A 21,474-nucleotide genomic window follows, 5' to 3' on the forward strand; every position below is an offset into this window, starting at 1 on the left:
AAAGTGCAGCATGAAAGTGAGCCACACTAACCAACAGAAGGTTTCTTTTTTCTCTCTGCTTTCACGCTATAAAATTAAGTTCCCTGGATTATTAGTTTGCAAAGACCCTCGAAAAGAGCAAAACACTTTTGAAACAAATGTATTATTGGATAGCTGAGAGTAAAGCAGAGAAGTTTGCAAAGTGTCATGACTGCAGAAATTGTATAAGGACAAATATCTTATTCCATCAGTCAAGCACAGTAGTGGGGGACTGATAATTTAGGATTTTAGAGATGTCCTCAAAGAACACTGAACAGTTTACAGCTATTGAGCCAAACTTTAACTCTTCTGTGTACCAAATTTTCCTAAACTCAAATGTGAAGCCATCTGCCTGAAGCTCTAGCTAGAGCTAAACTGGGTAATGTGAGTTTATCGCTCCATGGAGGACATGGAATGACCCCAGTTCCTGCAAACACTCAACAGAAGGTAAGTAGTTTAAATAGAAAACAAAATGATAACACATAAACTAATTATTTAACAAACTGTCTATAGGAGAACAAAGCAATCTGGTCTGCAAATGTACAACTCTGAGGACATTTAAAACTGTTACCTTTGCTTTTAAAACGCCTCAATAGACAGAAATCAGGGATAGAGGGATGGAGAAGGCTTTGGACTAAAAGCCCAGCTAGGTAATTGAACCAGAGACCTGTCCTGTCAAAGACTCTCAGCCTCAGTAAACAGGTGTGTCTGGTTAATCTAAAGAGCTACGCACCAAACATAACATTTCTCACTGAGACTAAAACTTGATTCATTTAATGTGGTAAGTCAAGAACATAACAGCTGCTGTATTTTACTGAATTATCAAAATCAACATGTGCTTCTGTCATAAACTACAAAATGGCTGCTGATCAAAACTGTGATAGTTTTTTAATTCTCTGATAAGTTTAGAAAAGAGGAAGTAACTGTTCATTTCCTGTAACTTTGCACTTCATGACTGCAAAGACGATAAAAAACCGTCAGACCTGCTTTTAGCAGAACAGATCCACAGAGGTTCTGCAGCCACAGCCCTCCATGCTGCACTGTCCCATCTGGATTATCAGGGGAGAAATGTGCAGCTGCTTTCTGTGGACTATAGCTCTGCATTTAATACCATCCTTCCCCACAGACTAGTGTACAAACTGGTTAACCTGGAGCTCCCTCCTGCTACCTGGATGTGGATCTGGACTTCCTATCAGAACTTAGTCAGAGAGGGAAAATATACTCATAAATTAATTAATTTAATCTTCTACCTGAAGCTTAGTATAAATTGTTTCCTTCATTGATATTACAACATTAAACAAGAAAATTAAAATGGGACTGTTATAAAACTGCTTACTGGGTCTCTTACCTTTATCTTATTAGACATTCTGTCCTTAAAATGGTCAACAGTGGCATAGGTCACAATGGAATACACCTCATCCTGGGGAAAATGGACAGTAAACCTTTATTTACTGTTATAATAGAGACAATCTGCATCTTTCTAACCACATCAATTCTTCTGTCTTAAACATCCAGAGCCCTAAATGTCAGCACCTGCTCCCCACAGAGCTGTGTGCTGACCCCCTGCTTTACATCCTCTAAACTCATGACTGTTCCCTCACCCACCACAGTAATGACGTTGGCAGGTTTGCATACGACTTCACCGTGGTGGGGCTCATCTCGATAATCTTTTCAGCAGTTCTGAAAAGATTATCGGCTTTCCTCTCCAAACACTGCAAAAATGACACTGTTTCTGTTGCCTCAAAAAGCAAATGGCGTCATCAAGGACATCTCACATCCTGGTTAGGCTCTGTTTGAACTGTTGCCTTCAGAAAAACGCTACAGAGCATGAAAAACAAGAACCAACCGTTTCAAGAACAGCTTTTACCCAACAGCAATAACCACCATCAATGCTGATGAACACATCTGGTATGCAATATGCTCACAGGGAATGATGGAATATATGTGAGGAATGATTATTTGTAATTTTCATGTTTTTTTAAGTGTGGGGTACAGACTGGTTGGCAATTTTTTAATCTTATTGTACTTGTTACAAATGATAGCAAAACTATAATCTATTCTATTTGTTTTAAACTTAGTCCCAATTTTCAAACTATTCTTAAAAATATGAAGAATAATTTGATGGTTTTCCTTTGGGGTCTATTAACTATAGGTAATATGTTTGAGCGAGCCAATACTCACATGATGATGACTCTCATGGGCTGAATCTGGATCTTCTAGATAAAAAGAAACCAAATCATTATAATTATTTCCATCAACATTATTTAATGATCATAATCAACTTCTGTTTTTTTTAACCACTATCAGATGAACTACACTGTGGTTGCTACGGAAACAGCTCTTCCTTATTCTGAGAAAAGTTATTTACAGCAGAAAGATCAATGAGATAAAAATGAACATGAACACAGCTCTGTTTAGAGAAATGAACATAGAGGATGGGCAGTTTATTATAACTAACAAACACAAGTATTTAAACAGTCAGAAGTACTTGACTGTTTTAGAAATACACAGCAGTCAAAATAAAAATAGATGAATAAATAAATAAATAAATGAAAACTAAAAAAGAGCCAGAGCAACCTGGCCAGCATCTGTGAAGGTTAGTTGCCTTTATTGGACATTTCTAAAATAATGTCACATTTGTCCAGAAACATCACGGTTTCCTGGATAGTCGAACAAGAATAATGCAAACTAGAATGGCAACAACTGCAATACCAATAATTCTAGAAGATGACAATGACCCAGGAGCTTTATTTTAACCTACTTCACTCTAAAAACCCAGCGTAGAACAGCTTAAACATTGGTTCAAATGCAGAGGCCTCAAAATGAGCGAAAAGAAAGCAGTATTATCATTTTGCTGCTCACTTGTTGAGCGGCAGAAATAACAAGATAAAAACAGAAAAATGCATTTTGTTAGAAAAAAGCAAGGCCTTAAAATGTGACTTCATGTTCACAAAGAAACCCAAGAAGCTGCAACAACTGACTCACGAAAGTTGCAAGTGACTTTAGGGACAAACAAATGGTGAACAACTCAGATCTTTACATAAATAGAATATAATCAAGGAGGATTAAATAATTAATAAAACGACTAAGTAGTGAAATGACTGACTCCGGATTGGTTCTTTTAGACCTACTGTTCATTACATGTGAAGTATGTTCTACTGAACAAATACGTTAGTAAGGCTGGATCTCTGATAGAAATTCTGGTCCTGGACCCAAGGGCCTAATCCGACTTGGGAACCATGTAAGGGCTGCGAAACTAGTAGCGTCAATGGAGTCTGTGCCTTACATATTTTAGAACATATGGTAGGAGAAAAAGTGGGTGAGAGGACACTTTTATTTTAAATCTGGTGATTATTTCAGGACAGTTTCTACATAAGGGGAGAAATGGACCAACAGCCCACCAATAGACAAATAAATCTTTGTGGGCTCATGAACACAAACCTAGTGTCTGACAGTTTTTTTGTCTTTTAGTTTTGCTGATCTTATACTAGTTTTGGTTCTGGTGAGTTTCAATGAGGTTCTGATTCAGCTAGCAGGATGATGCTCCGTATACCTTTGGTTTTGGGTAGCTGCTCTCTGCACTCTGTTGTCTATCTGCACTTTTTGAAAAATGTATCACTGTAATTATCCAGTTAAAGGTTGCAGCTGATTATCTTCTTGGACACAGCCCAGACTCTATGATTAAAGAATTATCTGTAGCTTCAGCAATGGATTCAACAAAGAGCCCAATCATAAGAAGCTGTTCTAAACCACATCAGCTGCCCATACTGAGAGGTCTTTTTCACCCTCCATCCTCTAAAGATGTTTTTAGTGTAATGTTGGTCCAATGGTAACTGTTGCTGTGCTGCAGCTTGAACAGATCCTGACTTTGACTTCCACTTGCACTGGACCCCCCCCTGAAACCTGGCTGGCCCTCCCATATGAGCCAACCAGATGGGTGGGGCCAATCTAACCCCCAAGAAGGGTTGAAGAAGATGAGAAAGAGAGAATGGAGTCTAAAAGAAATATTAGGAACAAATGAGGATAGGAGGAAAACAGTAATTTAGATAAAGCATTGTTTTTATTTTTCCAAAATACAAAACTAAAACATAAAATATAGTAGGTGGATGCAATAGTTAAACACTGATGTGCAGCAAATCTAGTACCTGTTGTGGTGCTGTGATCCTTTTTAACTCTGGTTTTCCTGGGTTTGATAAAAACAGCAGCAAGAACCACCAGCAGCAGGAGAACACAGATCACTGCTCCAAGGATGATGATGGTTCTGTTGGCAGGAACTCCTGTTAATAGACAGAGAACATGACAGAGAACATGACAGAGAACATGCAATGCAGAAGGTATAACAAATCTGAATGAAAACAAAAATATTGACATATATCACTCGACTTCAAGAAACAAATTATTTTTAGGCTTATAACCAGCAGATGTTCAGTGAATATATTGCAGACTAAAAGCTTACAGGAAGTAAGAAAGATGTAAGAAGTAAGAAGGCTACAAGTTTATTTAAGGAACCTTTACTACTACAAAATAAATATCACTCTATGAAAGTAATATAATTAATTGTTTTATCTATTAAAAAAACAACAGATCTGGTTCCAGTCCAGGCGTCACTCAGATGATAACAACACATCATGATCTAAACAGCCAACTCCATGCAGGGACTTCAGGGTTAAGAAGGACTGATATCAGCAGGTATAAAAGTCAATGAGTTTAGATTACTCACTGCTCATCATGTTTAAATACACATCTGTGTCAAAGCGTCCTCCATCCCAAAGCTGACAGGTGTAACGTCCAGCATCCTCAGCAGTGATGTTGTTGATGATCAGAGAGCAGTTATTGTCCAACCTCAGCCTGGCAGCTCGAGCTGAACTCTGAACTTTTCCTCCATGAACTTCATGTTGACGCTCCATGTTTTCAGCTCTCGTATAAAACCAGTCAACAGCGGAGCATGAGAGAGATGATGAAGGTCTTTTACAGGACAGAACAGCATCATCTCCAGCTCTGTGGTAGATATGGCACTGCATGAAAAGTGAGATTTTCGTCCCCGTAAACTACCGCAGATCTCCCTAATTTTCAGCAGTTAACGACAATTTGCAACCCGTGCTTGTCGCCGTTTTCAGTGCCACAAATTGTCGGAACCGGACTCTGACGTATGTGGAGTGCGATCAGCTGTACTAATGGCCCTAATTAGCATATGAATGCAGCGAACCCGCGCGGCTGGCCAGGTCTGGCTTGAATAACCTACTCAGTATTGGCTGAAACCACTATTTTTAAATAGGTAAAATCGCTCCTGATTGGCAGCAAAACCACACGTGGCCAGGGCAGGCCAGAATGTTCTTACTCAGTATTGGCTGAAACCATTATTTTCAAACTAGTAAAATCACTCGTGATTGGTTGGTTTGTTTATTTTTTTATATATATATATATATATATATATATATATATATATATATATATATATATATATATATATATATATATATATATATATATATACATGTTATCTTATGTAGGCTACTACACTATCAGGCTACCTTCAAGGACATGAATGAATTTATACAGGAAATTAACATTTGCCAGGAAGATGTTTATGCAAAGAAAGAGCTTTATTAAAAACACACACACACACACAACTATATACAAAGCGAGGATCTTCCCACACATGCGTATCCAAAAAACTACAACTCCGTGAACTGTCCGTGCGCCTCCTCGGGGTTGTAGGTAACTGCTGGCGGCGTTCTTTCCGAGGCAGGTCCGATGTGCAGACGCCTGCTGTGCATGGCTTTGTACTTCGGCGTCGCCTCTAACCGGGACTGCAGCTTCACACAGAGTTCAGAGAGATCCGGCCTACGAAATGACGGCGGTACAATCCATCCAGAGACCCCGCCAACGACGCCATCTTCCTCGTCAGACATGAGGTCGACGGTGGCGGACATCCAGAGTTCCACTTCCTCATCAGCTAGCACGCTCTGCCTCGATTCCTGCAGCTGTAAAAAACAAAACAATGAATCAGTATTATGCGATGGGATGCACTGCGTATGGACACAACACATCTATCAATGCACCTGAAAAATAGTCACCAAATAAAGTCTTACCCTCTTTCTTCTCGCTCGACTCCGAGCTGAATTCTTGGCAGCTTCCGCCCGCATTGAGTTCTCTGGCTGCGTATATCTGAAGCTCCTGCGTACCGTCTCGTAATACGTCTTACAGGTGGCTGGAAAACAAATAAATGAGAGTGGTATGAATAAAAGCCAAACGCAAGTCACATTAACATTAAAAACAAGGGAGAAACAGTAAAACAAGTCCCTTACACACAATGTCGTCTTTATCAATATAGTGTAAATCGAGGCTTGCAGTTATTGCTCCGAGCAGATAGGAGGTAACTGCCTCATTATGAGGCGTGCTTAGTCTGTGAAAACAAAATGTACAGTTATGATCGGTATCTATCCGTATCTATTTCCTTTTATCGCAGAATGAAAGCATATTCTTTAAATCTTACCCTTGCGCCGGTTCATAGCGCCTGCAATTTGTCTCCGAGTTGTGAAGACGGCGTACTGTAAATCACAAAAAATACACCCTTAGCTTTGGGTTATGGCTAGGCTACTTTTAGCTTAGCTAGCAGTCAAATATATTCTTACCGCAAGCTTTTGTGCATCCGTCTTCTCTTCTTGGAGTTAGTCTCTCCAGCACAGTTCTTCGACTGCAGAGCCGCCATCTTGTCCTCTATGGACAGCAACCTGGAGTTTACCGAATTCTGCAGTTGAGTGAACCTCTCATTCATGTCGGCAGTATGTTGAGTAAGCTGACGAGACAGTCCACTGATAGCAATCAGCAGTTTCTTCTCGTCAGTCTGCGGACTGGCTGAAAGTTGTGGATCGCGTCCTAGAGGAGTTGAACGCGAGACGTTGTCCGGCATACCAGTAAAATCCAAACACAGTAAAGTCGTCGTCGTCGTCTTCTTCTTCTTCTTCTTTTTCTTCTTTAGGATTTAACGACAGCTTGCATCCATAGTTGTTGCATTACTGCCATCTATTGGATCCTAATATATATCCTTCAAATCCTTATGATCCCAGAATAAAAAAAAAAACGAAAAATCTTTGTACATCCCTTTTCTATACTTAATAATGCAGATAATGAATCACTACAAATTATTATTTTATTACTGTGAATGCAGTAGGCATTCACAGTTCTTGAGATCCTGTTTCTCTTTATTCTTTATCAGTGAGAATGCTATACAGCATTCTCACTTATTGTTTTCCTGTTTTTCTTTATCAGTGAGAATGCTATACAGCATTCTCACTTATTGTTTTCCTGTTTTTCTTTATTATTACTATTATTATTCCGTCGGCGTGTAACTACTCCCACATACTTCAACCAATTTCAACAATTTTGGTGTCAAAACGTTCGGCTCGTTCCTGGCATGCCTGCTATGACTCATGGTTATGCTAACCTTTACACTTTTTAAAATATTTCACTTTTTGTGCGTTTTTTTGGCTGTTCCCATTGAAATCAATGCAAATTCCTTCAACTTCTTCAAATTCCTTTAAATCCTTCAAATTCCTTCAAATTCTTCACATTCTTCAAATTCTTCAAATACTTCAAATTCTTCAAATTCTTCAAATACTTCAAATTCTTCAAATTTTTCAAATATTTCTGTTTAGTACAATGGTTAAGATGCTTGCCTTTCACTCTGAGGGGCCAGGTTCGAATCCCCACTAGAACAAAAAAACATTTTTTTAACCAATTTCAACAATTTTGGTGTCAAAACGTTCAGCTCGTTCCTGGCATGCCTGCTATGACTCATGGTTATGCTAACTTTTATACTTTTTAAAATATTTCACTTTTTTGTGCGTTTTTGGTTGCTCCCATTGAAATCAATGCAAATTCCTTCAACTTCTTCTAAGTCCTTTAAATCCTTCAAATCCTTCAAATTCCTTCAAATTCTTCACATTCTTCATATTCTTCAAATACTTCAAATTCTTCAAATATTTCCCCTTTTTCCTTGTTGTTCAGACTGTTCAGGTAGTCCAAACTGTTTGAAGGCTTCAGATGTTGGCTATATTTGTATGTGTACTGTTTAGTACAATGGTTAAGACATTTGCCTTTCACTTTGAGGGGCCAGGTTCGAATCCCTGTTAAGACAATGATTTTTTTTCCCAACCAATTTCAACAATTGTGGTATCAAAATGTCCGGCTCGTTTCTGGCATGACTGCTATATCTCATGGTTATGCTAACTTTTACACTTTTAAAAATATTTCACTTTTTGTGCGTTTTTGGTTGCTCCAATTGTAAATCAATGCAAATTGCTTCAAATTCCTTCAAATGCTTCACATTCTTCAAATTCTTCCAATTCTTCTAATTGTTCTTAATCTTAAAATTCTTAAAATTTCTTAAAATTTTTCAAATTCTTCAAATTCTTCACATTTTTCAAATTCCTTCAAATTTTTTCAAATTCTTCAAATCTGATTTCAATGTTTTCTGCATCTTCTGCTCAATCATTCTGCAGATTAGCATTCTCACTCGCTGTTACGCAGGAACAGCTTTTTCTAGTTATTATTATTATTATTCCGTCGGCGTGTAACTACTCCCACATACTTCAACCAATTTCAACAATTTTGGTGTCAAAACGTTCGGCTCGTTCCTGGCATGCCTGCTATGACTCATGGTTATGCTAACCTTTACACTTTTTAAAATATTTCACTTTTTGTGCGTTTTTTTTGGCTGTTCCCATTGAAATCAATGCAAATTCCTTCAACTTCTTCAAATTCCTTTAAATCCTTCAAATTCCTTCAAATTCTTCACATTCTTCAAATTCTTCAAATACTTCAAATTCTTCAAATTCTTCAAATACTTCAAATTCTTCAAATTTTTCAAATATTTCTCGTTGTTCAAACTGTTCAGGTAGTCCAAACTGTTTGAAGGCTCGCTCAATTTTCAACCTATCCACATAAATTATACATCAAAACGTAGGAATTTTTGTCTGTAATCAGGAAATGTAACCCTCAGTGGTGTAGCATTTATAGATTTTTCGCAAATCACCTCAGAGCGACACAAACCCGAAACCTCCCCCATTCATTTCCTATGGAGCGGTTTTGAAAAATGACGTCTGAAAATCCAAAACATCACACGTTTTCGCATCGTCGCTACTCCTAAACCGTTTGATGTACAGGCATGAGACTTTCACACATGAATGTCCCAACCCTTCTGGCACTCACAAAAAAGGAATTTTGTGGATAACTGTTACGGTTTTTCCGCAGGAACAATTTGTTCGGGAGTAGCGAATGTGCAAAATCCTGAAGACGCTTTGGACCTCCATCACCCCAAATGATCCACTTTTTTACATCGTCGCTGTGCCTACACCGATTTTTGTACAAACATAAAAATGAGCAACATAGTCCTCAAAAGCCTGCTGATACTCTCAGTGAAAGAATTAATTTGATATCTCTTATACTTTTTCAGCTAGAGCGATTTGTTCGGGACCGTTTTTAGAGGATTTTGGAAATTTCTTAAAAATTTCCTTTATATCATAATTTTTTACGCCTTTATTAAAATATTTCCAGCAAAAACCGATACCAAGGCTTCTTCCCCTATCCGTTAAGAAAGAAACGCAGAAAAGATTACGTCTCTACCATTTACGGATCAGGAGATATGGAGCGTTGTGCGAGGCAAAGTTCTCCATTATAACCCAATGGGACATATTGTGAGCAAAGTGTCTGCACTTCGGTAGACTGGCCGCTGCAGGTGTGTCAGTGAGTTTCCATGACGACGGAACTCTGAGGGCCAGAGGGAGAGGCTCAATTGAGATAGAATGGCAACTTTCGACGCCCGCTGCAGCGGCTGTGATTAATGTAGGAATCTGAAATTCGCACAGTCACTTCCTCTTGACATTTTAAAATTTTCACGTGACTTTCAGCTATGTGTCATTTTTCTGTCCCATTTTGGATTTCACATGCTTTCCTATTGGGCCTTTGCTTCCAACAGGACCTGGCATGATGCCCAGACACGACCCAATTGGCCAATACAGCACCACCCACCTGTGGGAAATGGCGCTACTGACCATTTTGGTCAAATATTGAGTTCTGGGCCCAGATGTGGTGAGGCTGAGTTGCTAAAGGAGGCCAATCTGACCCATGAACTTTGGTGACGTTTGGCGACATTAAGTATTGGCACCCCTATTTGAGGCACTTCCCAGTACAGGATTTGGACCAAACTGACAGAGTACAATCACCCGATGATCCTGAGCACAACCATGTTAGCGGCTAATGGTTAGCATGTTGCTAATTGGAAGTAGCTCTAGGAAGCTCGGACAAACTTCTGCTTTACAGAGTCTGTACCTCCTTTATACAGAATGCTCCACAATAAGTTTGGGCCTCGTCATGTAAAGCATCTCCAAGTTAGGAGGTGTCAAACATCCAATGCTTTTTCAATGGGGGGCAAAACCCCTTATACTCCCTAGAAATGCAGGCCCACAATATGGCTACAGTATATTCAAGTTTGAAATTCTACTTCTGCTTTGTTAAACGATTCAGTGTTTAGAATGAGTTAGGAAATGTTTGGTGCCTTTCCCTCAGTTTTTTCTTCTTCTAATCATTCAGCTATTGTTCTTTCATGTTCAAATCCTTCAACTCTTTCAAATTCTTCTACTTTTTGAACTTCTTCAACTTTTTCAACTTCTTCAATGCTTTTCAGCTATTTTTTCTCTTCTTCAAAGATCTTCTGCATCTTTTGCTTAATCATTCAGCTATCTGCATTCACAGTGCATTTTCGCAGGAAATGCAAATTTTTCTAGTTACTGTGAATGCAGTAGGCATTCACAGTTCTTGAGATCCTGTTTCTCTTTATTACTGTGAATGCAGTAGGCATTCACAGTTCTTGAGATCCTGTTTCTCTTTATTCTTTATTATTATTATTCCTGTTTATTCTTCCAAATGCGTTTTTACTGTTTAAACTTTGCTTCGCTTCTCCTCCTACAATTTTTCTCCGATTTCAACCATTCAACTTTTAAACTATTCAGCTTCTTCTGGAATGGATGGCTATGTCTTTTTGTACTTTTAACTCTTCAACTTTTTAAAATATTCAGCTTTTTCTGCAAATTTTCAGCTTTTTTTCTCCCATAGGAAATGAATGTAATTCACTAAAATTCCGCTCATTTCAGCTGCTTTTTGACAGCTTACTGCTTCAGCCTACTTTCAGCTAGAAACGTCATTCAACTTTTAAAATGTAGTGATATCTTTCAGCTATTATGGCCTATTTCAGCTTTTTCATATCTTTTACCATTTTCATATAGTACCTCCTTAAAATAATTTTGGCTTTTCAAGAAATTCTGCAAATAACATGCGTTGCTATGGTCGTCAAGGAGGCAGTTATAGAGTGCGCACTCTAGAAATTCAACAAATTCTTCTTCTCCGAACAACTTCTTCTCACTTGCTCAATTTTCAACCTATCCACATAAATTATACATCAAAACGTAGGAATTTTTGTCTGCATTCAGGAAATGTAACCGTCATTGGTGTAGCATTTATAGATTTTTCGCAAATCACCTCAGAGCGACACAAACCCGAAACCTCCCCCATTCATTTCCTATGGAGCGGTTTTGAAAAATGACGTCTGAAAATCCAAAACATCACACGTTTTCGCATCGTCGCTACTCCTAAACCGTTTGATGTACAGGCATGAGACTTTCACATATGAATGTCCCAACCCTTCTGGCACTCACAAAAAAGGAATTTTGTGGATAACTGTTACGGTTTTTCCGCAGGAACAATTTGTTCGGGAGTAGCGAATGTGCAAAATCCTGAAAATGCTTTAGAGCTGCATTGTTCCACATGATCCACTTTTTTACATCGTCGCTGTGCCTACACCCATTTTTGTACAAACATAAAAATGAGCAACATAGTCCTCAAAAGGCTGCTGATACTCACAGTGAAATAATTGTTTTGATATCTCTTATACTTTTTCAGCTAGAGCGATTTGTTCGGGACTGTTTTTAGAGGATTTTGCAAATTCCTTTAAAAAACCCTTTAGATCATAATTTTTTACGCCTTTATTAAACTTTTTCCAGCAAAAACCCATAGCTTTTCTTCTTCCCCTATCCGTTACGAACTAAACGCAGAAAAAATTACGTCTCTACCATTTAGGGATCAGGAGATATGAAGCGTTGTTCGGGGCAAAGTTCTCCATTATAATCCAATGGGACTTATTGTGAGCAAAGTCTCTGCACTTCGGTGAGCTGGCCGCTGCAGGTGTGTCAGTGAGTTTCCATGACGACGGAACTCTGAGGGCCAGAGGGAGAGGATCAATTGAGATAGAATGGCAACTTTCGACGCTCACCGCAGTTGCTGTGATTAATGTAGGAATCTGAAATTCGCACAGTCACTTCCTCTTGACATTTTAAAATTTTCAAGTGACTTTCAGGTATGTGTCATTTTTCTGTCCCATTTTGGATTTCACATGCTTTCCTATTGGGCCTTTGCTTCCAACAGGACCTGGCATTATGCCCAGACACGACCCAATTGGCCAATACAGCACCACCCACCTGTGGGAAATGGCGCTACTGACCATTTTGGTCAAATATTGAGTTCTGGGCCCAGATGTGGTGAGGCTGAGTTGCTAATGGAGGCCAATCTGACCCATGAACTTTGGTCACGTTTGGCGACATTAAGTATTGGCACCCCTATTTGAGGCACTTCCCAGTACAGGATTTGGACCAAACTGACAGAGTACAATCACCCGGTGATCCTGAGCACAACCATGTTAGCGGCTAATGGTTAGCATGTTGCTAATTGGAAGTAGCTCTAGGAAGCTCGGACAAACTTCTGCTTTACAGAGTCTGTACCTCCTTTATACAGAATGCTCCACAATAAGTTTGGGCCTCGTCATGTAAAGCATCTCCAAGTTAGGAGGTGTCAAACATCCAATGCTTTTTCAATGGGGGGCGAAACCCCTTATACTCCCTAGAAATGCAGGCCCACAATATGGCTACAGTATATTCAAGTTTGAAATTCTACTTCTGCTTTGTTAAACGATTCAGTGTTTAGAATGAGTTAGGAAATGTTTGGTGCCTTTCCCTCAGTTTTTTTCTTCTTCTAATCATTCAGCTATTGTTCTTTCATGTTCAAATTCTTCAACTCTTTCAAATTCTTCAACTTTTTCAACTTCTTCAACTTTTTCAACTTCTTCAATGCTTTTCAGCTATTTTTCTCTTCTTCAAAGATCTTCTGCATCTTTTGCTTAATCATTCAGCTATCTGCATTCACAGTGCATTTTCGCAGGAAATGCAAATTTTTCTAGTTACTGTGAATGCAGTAGGCATTCACAGTTCTTGAGATCCTGTTTCTCTTTATTCTTTATTCTTCTTATTCTTATGGGTTATTCTTCCAAATGCGTTTTTACTGTTTAAAGTTTGATTCGCTTCTCCTCCTACAATTTTTCTCCGATTTCAACCATTCAACTTTTAAACTATTCAGCTTCTTCTGGAATGGATGGCTATGTCTTTTTGTACTTTTAACTCTTCAACTTTTTAAAATATTCAGCTTTTTCTGCAAATTTTCAGCTTTTTTTCTCCCATAGGAAATGAATGTAATTCACTAAAATTCCGCTCATTTCAGCTGCTTTTTGACAGCTTACTGCTTCAGCCTACTTTCAGCTAGAAACGCCATTCAACTTTTAAAATGTAGTGATATCTTTCAGCTAGTATGGTCTATTTCAGCTTTTTCATATCTTTTACCATTTTCATATAGTACCTCCTTAAAATAATTTTGGCTTTTCAAGAAATTCAGCAAATAACATGCGTTGCTATGGTCGTCAAGTGGCAGTTGGTAGAGTGCACACTCTAGAAATTCAACAAATTCTTCTTCTCCGAACAACTTCTTCTCACTCGCTCAATTTTCAACCTATCCACATGAATTATACATCAAAACGTAGGAATTTTTGTCTGGAATCAGGAAATGTAACCCTCATTGGTGTAGCATTTATAGATTTTTCGCAAATCACCTCAGAGCGACACAAACCCGAAACCTCCCCCATTCATTTCCTATGGAGCGGTTTTGAAAAATGACGTCTGAAAATCCAAAACATCACACGTTTTCACATCGTCGCTACTCCTAAACCGTTTGATGTACAGGCATGAGACTTTCACATATGAATGTCCGAACCCTTCTGGCACTCACAAAAAAGGAATTTTGTGGATAATTGTTACGGTTTTTCCGCAGGAACAATTTGTTCGGGAGTAGCGAATTTGCAAAATCCTGAAAATGCTTTAGAGCTGCATTTTTCCACATGATCCACTTTTTTACATAGTCGCTGTGCCTACACCGATTTTTGTACAAACATAAAAATGAGCAACATAGTCCTCAAAAGCCTGCTGATACTCACAGTGAAATAATTGTTTTGATATCTCTTATACTTTTTCAGCTAGAGCGATTTGTTCGGGACTGTTTTTAGAGGATTTTGCAAATTCCTTAAAAACCCCCTTTAGATCATAATTTTTTACGCCTTTATTAAACTTTTTCCAGCAAAAAACGATAGCTTTTCTTCTTCCCCTATCCGTTACGAACTAAACGCAGAAAAAATTACGTCTCTACCATTCAGGGATCAGGAGATATGAAGCGTTGTTCGGGGCAAAGTTCTCCATTATAATCCAATGGGACTTATTGTGAGCAAAGTCTCTGCACTTCGGCAGACTGGCCGCTGCAGGTGTGTCAGTGAGTTTCCGTGACGACGGAACTCTGAGGGCCAGAGGGAGAGGATCAATTGAGATAGAATGGCAACTTTCGACGCTCACCGCAGTTGCTGTGATTAATGTAGGAATCTGAAATTCGCACAGTCACTTCCTCTTGACATTTTCAAATTTTCAAGTGACTTTCAGCTATGTGTCATTTTTCTGTCCAATTTTGGATTTCACATGCTTTCCTATTGGGCCTTTGCTTCCAACAGGACCTGGCATGATGCCCAGACATGACCCAATTGGCCAATACAGCACCACCCACCTGTGGGAAATGGCGCTACTGACCATTTTGGTCAAATATTGAGTTCTGGGCCCAGATGTGGTGAGGCTGAGTTGCTAAAGGAGGCCAATCTGACCCATGAACTTTGGTGACGTTTGGCGACATTAAGTATTGGCACCCCTATTTGAGGCACTTCCCAGTACAGGATTTGGACCAAACTGACAGAGTACAATCACCAGGTGATCCTGAGCACAACCATGTTAGCGGCTAATGGTTAGCATGTTGCTAATTGGAAGTAGCTCTAGGAAGCTCGGACAAACTTCTGCTTTACAGAGTCTGTACCTCCTTTATACAGAATGCTCCACAATAAGTTTGGGCCTCGTCACGTAAAGCATCTCCAAGTTAGGAGGTGTCAAACATCCAATGCTTTTCAATGGGGCGAAACCCCTTATACTCCCTAGAAATGCAGGCCCACATATGGCTACAGTATATTCAAGTTTGAAATTCTACTTATGCTTTGTTAAACTATTCAGTGTTTAGAATGAGTTAGGAAATGTTTGGTGCCTTTCCCTCAGTTTTTTCTTCTTCTAATCATTCAGCTATTGTTCTTTCACGTTCAAATTCTTCAACTCTTTCAAATTCTTCAACTTCTTCAACTTTTTCAACTTCTTCAATGCTTTTCAGCTATTTTTTCTCTTCTTCAAAGATCTTCTGCATCTTTTGCTTAATCATTCAGCTATCTGCATTCACAGTGCATTTTCGCAGGAAATGCAAATTTTTCTAGTTATTATTATTATTACTGTGAATGCAGTAGGCATTCACAGTTATTGAGATCCTCTTCCGCCTTTTTACTGTTTAAAGTTTGATACGCTTCTCCTCCTACAGTTTTTCTCCGATTTCAACCATTCAACTTTTAAACTATTCAGCTTCTTCTGGAATCGATGGCTATATCTTTTTGTACTTATATCTTTTCAACTTTTTAAAATATTCAGCTTTTTCTGCACATTTTCAGCTTTTTTTTTCTCCCATAGGAAATGAATGTAATTCACTAAAATTCCGCTCATTTCAGCTGCTTTTTGACAGCTTACTGCTTCAGCCTACTTTCAGCTAGAAACGCCATTCAACTTTTAATATGTAGTGATATCTTTCAGCTATTATGGTCTATTTCAGCTTTTTCATATCTTTTACCATTTTCATATAGAACCTCCTTAAAATAATTTCGGCTTTTCAAGAAATTCAGCAAATAACATGCGTTGCTATGGTCGTCAAGGAGGCAGTTATAGAGTGCGCACTCTAGAAATTCAATAAATTCTTCATCTCCGAACAACTTCTTCTCACTCGCTCAATTTTCAACCTATCCACATAAATTATACATCAAAACGTAGGAATTTTTGTCTGGAATCAGGAAATGTAACCCTCATTGGTGTAGCATTTAGAGATTTTTCGCAAATCACCTCAGAGCGACACAAACCCGAAACCTCCCCCATTCATTTCCTATGGAGCGGTTTTGAAAAATGACGTCTGAAAATCCAAAACATCACACGTTTTCGCATCGTCGCTACTCCTAAACCGTTTGATGTACAGGCATGAGACTTTCACATATGAATGTCCCAACCCTTCTGGCACTCACAAAAAAGGAATTTTGTGGATAACTGTTACGGTTTTTCCGCAGGAACAATTTGTTCGGGAGTAGCGAATGTGCAAAATCCTGAAAATGCTTTAGAGCTGCATTGTTCCACATGATCCACTTTTTTACATCGTCGCTGTGCCTACACCGATTTTTGTACAAACATAAAAATGAGCAACATAGTCCTCAAAAGCCTGCTCATACTCACAGTGAAAGAATTATTTTGATATCTCTTATACTTTTTCAGCTACAGCGATTTGTTCGGGACTGTTTTTAGAGGATTTTGGAAATTCCTTAAAAAAAACCTTTAGATCATAATTTTTTACGCCTTTATTAAACTTTTTCCAGCAAAAAACAATAGCTTTTCTTCTTCCCCTATCCGTTACGAACTAAACGCAGAAAAAATTACGTCTCTACCATTTAGGGATCAGGAGATATGAAGCGTTGTTCGGGGCAAAGTTCTCCATTATAATCCAATGGGACTTATTGTGAGCAAAGTCTCTGCACTTCGGTAGTCTGGCCGATGCAGGTGTGTCAGTGAGTTTCCATGACGACAGAACTCTGAGGGCCAGAGGGAGAGGATCAATTGAGATAGAATGGCAACTTTCGACGCTCACCGCAGTTGCTGTGATTAATGTAGGAATCTGAAATTCGCACAGTCACTTCCTCTTGACATTTTAAAATTTCCAAGTGACTTTCAGCTATGTGTCATTTTTCTGTCCCATTTTGGAATTCACATGCTTTCCTATTGGGCCTTTGCTTCCAACAGGACCTGGCATGATGCCCAGACACAACCCAATTGGCCAATACAGCACCACCCACCTGTGGGAAATGGCGCTACTGACCATTTTGGTCAAATGTTGAGTTCTGGGCCCAGATGTGGTGAGGCTGAGTTGCTAAAGGAGGCCAATCTGACCCATGAACTTTGGTGACGTTTGGCGACATTAAGTATTGGCACCCCTATTTGAGGCACTTCCCAGTACAGGATTTGGAGCAAACTGACAGAGTACAATCACCCGGTGATCCTGAGCACAACCATGTTAGCGGCTAATGGTTAGCATGTTGCTAATTGGAAGTAGCTCTAGGAAGCTCGGACAAACTTCTGCTTTACAGAGTCTGTACCTCCTTTATACAGAATGCTCCACAATAAGTTTGGGCCTCGTCGCGTAAAGCATCTCCAAGTTAGAAGGTGTCAAACATCCAATGCTTTTCAATGGGGGCGAAACCCCTTATACTCCCTAGAAATGCAGGCCCACATATGGCAACAGTATATTCAAGTTTGAAATTCTACTTATGCTTTGTTAAACGATTCAGTGTTTAGAATGAGTTAGGAAATGTTTGGTGCCTTTCCCTCAGTTTTTTCTTCTTCTAATAATTCAGCTATTGTTCTTTCATGTTCAAATTCTTCAACTCTTTCAAATTCTTCCACTTTTTCAACTTCTTCAACATTTTCAACTTCTTCAATGCTTTTCAGCTATTTTTTCTCTTCTTCAAAGATCTTCTGCATCTTTTGCTTAATCATTCAGCTATCTGCATTCACAGTGCATTTTCGCAGGAAATGCAAATTTTTCTAGTTACTGTGAATGCAGTAGGCATTCACAGTTCTTGAGATCCTGTTTCTCTTTATTCTTTATTATTCCCGTTTATTCTTCCAAATGCGTTTTTACTGTTTAAACTTTGCTTCACTTCTCCTCCTACAATTTTTCTCCGATTTCAACCATTCAACTTTTAAACTATTCAGCTTCTTCTGGAATGGATGGCTATGTCTTTTTGTACTTTTAACTCTTCAACTTTTTAAAATATTCAGCTTTTTCTGCAAATTTTCAGCTTTTTTTCTCCCATAGGAAATGAATGTAATTCACTAAAATTCCGCTCATTTCAGCTGCTTTTTGACAGCTTACTGCTTCAGCCTACTTTCAGCTAGAAACGCCATTCAACTTTTAAAATGTAGTGATATCTTTCAGCTATTATGGTCTATTTCAACTTTTTCATATCTTTTACCATTTTCATATAGTACCTCCTTAAAATAATTTTGGCTTTTCAAGAAATTCAGCTAATAACATGCGTTGCTATGGTCGTCAAGGAGGCAGTTATAGAGTGCACACTCTAGAAATTCAACAAATTCTTCTTCTCCAAACAACTTCTCCTCACTCGCTCAATTTTCAACCTATCCACATAAATTATACATCAAAACGTAGGAATTTTTGTCTGGAATCAGGAAATGTAACCCTCATTGGTGTAGCATTTATAGATTTTTCGCAAATCACCTCAGAGCGACACAAACCCGAAACCTCCCCCATTCATTTCCTATGGAGCGGTTTTGAAAAATGACGTCTGAAAATCCAAAACATCACACGTTTTCACATCGTCGCTACTCCTAAACCGTTTGATGTACAGGCATGAGACTTTCACACATGAATGTCCCAACCCTTCTGGCACTCACAAAAAAGGAATTTTGTGGATAACTGTTACGGTTTTTCCGCAGGAACAATTTGTTCGGGAGTAGCGAATGTGCAAAATCCTGAAAATGCTTTAGAGCTGCATTGTTCCACATGATCCACTTTTTTATATCGTCGCTGTGCCTACACCGATTTTTGTACAAACATAAAAATGAGCAACATAGTCCTCAAAAGCCTGCTGATACTCACAGTGAAAGAATTAATTTGATATCTCTTATACTTTTTCAGCTAGAGCGATTTGTTCGGGACGGTTTTTAGAGGATTTTGGAAATTCCTTAAAAAAACCCTTTAGATCATAATTTTTTACGCCTTTATTAAACTTTTTCCAGCAAAAAACGATAGCTTTTCTTCTTCCCCTATCCATTACGAACTAAACGCAGAAAAAATTACGTCTCTACCATTTAGGGATCAGGAGATATGAAGCGTTGTTCGGGGCAAAGTTCTCAATTATAATCCAATGGGACTTATTGTGAGCAAAGTGTCTGCACTTGAGTAGACTGGCCGCTGCAGGTGTGTCAGTGAGTTTCCATGACGACGGAACTCTGAGGGCCAGAGGGAGAGGATCAATTGAGATACAATGGCTACTTTCCACGCTCACCGCAGTTGCTGTGATTAATGTAGGAATCTGAAATTCGCACAGTCACTTCCTCTTGACATTTTAAAATTTTCAAGTGACTTTTAGCTATGTGTCAATTTTCTATACCATTTTGGATTTCACATGCTTTCCTATTGGACCTTTGCTTCCAACAGGACCTGGCATGATGCCCAGACACGACCCAATTGGCCAATACAGCACCACCCACATGTGGGAAATGGCGCTACTGACCATTTTGGTCAAATATTGAGTTCTGGGCCCAGATGTGGTGAGGCTGAGTTGCTAAAGGAGGCCAATCTGACCCATGAACTTTGGTGACGTTTGGCGACATTAAGTATTGGCACCCCTATTTGAGGCACTTCCCAGTACAGGATTTGGACCAAACTGACAGAGTACAATCACCCGGTGATCCTGAGCACAACCATGTTAGCGGCTAATGGTTAGCATGTTGCTAATTGGAAGTAGCTCTAGGAAGCTCGGACAAACTTCTGCTTTACAGAGTCTGTACCTCCTTTATACAGAATGCTCCACAATAAGTTTGGGCCTCGTCATGTAAAGCATCTCCAAGTTAGGAGGTGTCAAACATCCAATGCTTTTTCAATGGGGGGCGAAACCCCTTATACTCCCTAGAAATGCAGGCCCACAATATGGCTACAGTATATTAAAGTTTGAAATTCTACTTCTGCTTTGTTAAACGATTCAGTGTTTAGAATGAGTTAGGAAATGTTTGGTGCCTTTCCCTCAGTTTTTTCTTCTTCTAATCATCCAGCTATTGTTCTTTCATGTTCAAATTCTTCAACTCTTTCAAATTCTTCAACTTTTCAACTTCTTCAACTTTTTCAACTTCTTCAATGCTTTTCAGCTATTTTTTCTCTTCTTCAAAGATCTTCTGCATCTTTTGCTTAATCATTCAGCTATCTGCATTCACAGTGCATTTTCGCAGGAAATGCAAATTTTTCTAGTTCCTGTTTATTCTTCCAAATGCGTTTTACTGTTTAAACTTTGCTTCGCTTCTCCTCCTACAATTTTTCTCCGATTTCAACCATTCAACTTTTTAAAACTATTCAGCTTCTTCTGGAATGGATGGCTATGTCTTTTTGTACTTTTAACTCTTCAACTTTTTAAAATATCAGCTTTTTCTGCAAATTTTCAGCTTTTTTTCTCCCATAGGAAATGAATGTAATTCACTAAAATTCCGCTCATTTCAGCTGCTTGTTGACAGCTTACTGCTTCAGCCTACTTTCAGCTAGAAACGCCATTCAACTTTTAAAATGTAGTGATATCTTTCAGCTATTATGGTCTATTTCAGCTTTTTCATATCTTTTACCATTGTCATATAGTACCTCCTTAAATTAAATTTTGGCTTTTCAAGAAATTCAGCAAATAACATGCGTTGCTATGGTTGTCAAGGAGGCAGGTTATAGAGTGCGCACTCTAGAAATTCAACAAATTCTTCTTCTCTCCGAACAACTTCTTCTCACTCGCTCAGTTTTCAACCTATCCACATAAATTATACATCAAACGTAGGAATTTTTGTCTGGAATCAGGAAATTGTAACCCTCATTGGTGTAGCATTTATAGATTTTTCGCAAATCACCTCAGAGCGACACAAACCCGAAACCTCCCCCATTCATTTCCTATGGAGCGCTTTTGAAAACTGACGTCTGAAAATCCAAAATCATCACACGTTTTTGCATCGTCGCTACTCCTAAACGTTTGATTTACAGGCATGAGTCTTTCACACATGAATGTCCCAACCTTCTGGACACTCACAAAAAAGGAAATTTGTGGATAACTGTTACGGTTTTTCCGCAGGAACAATTGTGTTCGGG

At 38.9% G+C, this 21,474-nt stretch overlaps 2 protein-coding genes across 3 annotated transcripts in view; both read right to left on the reverse strand.

Annotated features, from left to right (window-relative positions):
- LOC110368380 overlaps window positions 1-5,025 on the reverse strand; it is a 718,672-nt gene extending 713,647 nt beyond the window's left edge. For both annotated transcript variants that reach the window (XM_036130484.1, XM_036130483.1), the window contains exon 1: window positions 4,739-5,025. In XM_036130484.1, coding sequence (XP_035986377.1) covers window positions 4,739-4,925 — 187 coding nt within the window. In that variant the 5' untranslated portion in view covers window positions 4,926-5,025. The remainder of the gene's footprint in view (window positions 1-4,738) is intronic.
- A 574-nt stretch (window positions 5,026-5,599) lies between these two features.
- LOC118559861 (uncharacterized protein C14orf93-like) lies at window positions 5,600-6,730 on the reverse strand. The gene is made up of 5 exons (XM_036130392.1): window positions 6,661-6,730; window positions 6,515-6,569; window positions 6,327-6,424; window positions 6,111-6,229; window positions 5,600-6,002 (listed from the first exon to the last, which is right to left on the reverse strand). Exons 1-5 carry the CDS (start codon window positions 6,728-6,730, stop codon window positions 5,694-5,696), a joined length of 651 nt encoding a protein of 216 aa, XP_035986285.1. The 3' UTR covers window positions 5,600-5,693.
- Between the last annotated feature and the right edge of the window lie 14,744 nt (window positions 6,731-21,474).

This window comes from Fundulus heteroclitus, unplaced genomic scaffold, assembly GCF_011125445.2.
Source record: "Fundulus heteroclitus isolate FHET01 unplaced genomic scaffold, MU-UCD_Fhet_4.1 scaffold_36, whole genome shotgun sequence".
Classification (NCBI taxonomy): domain Eukaryota; kingdom Metazoa; phylum Chordata; class Actinopteri; order Cyprinodontiformes; family Fundulidae; genus Fundulus; species Fundulus heteroclitus.

What these genes read in the sequence shown, in the direction of transcription:
- LOC118559861 (XM_036130392.1), bottom strand. Translation starts at nt 6,730, where the DNA reads ATGGCGGCTCTGCAGTCGAAGAACTGTGCTGGAGAGACTAACTCCAAG. An exon ending in CGCTATGAACCGGCGCAAGG is followed by an intron (nt 6,425 to 6,514) that starts GTAAGATTTAAA and finishes TTGTTTTCACAG; the next exon opens with ACTAAGCACGCCTCATAATG. An exon ending in TGATAAAGACGACATTGTGT is followed by an intron (nt 6,230 to 6,326) that starts GTAAGGGACTTG and finishes TTTGTTTTCCAG; the next exon opens with CCACCTGTAAGACGTATTAC.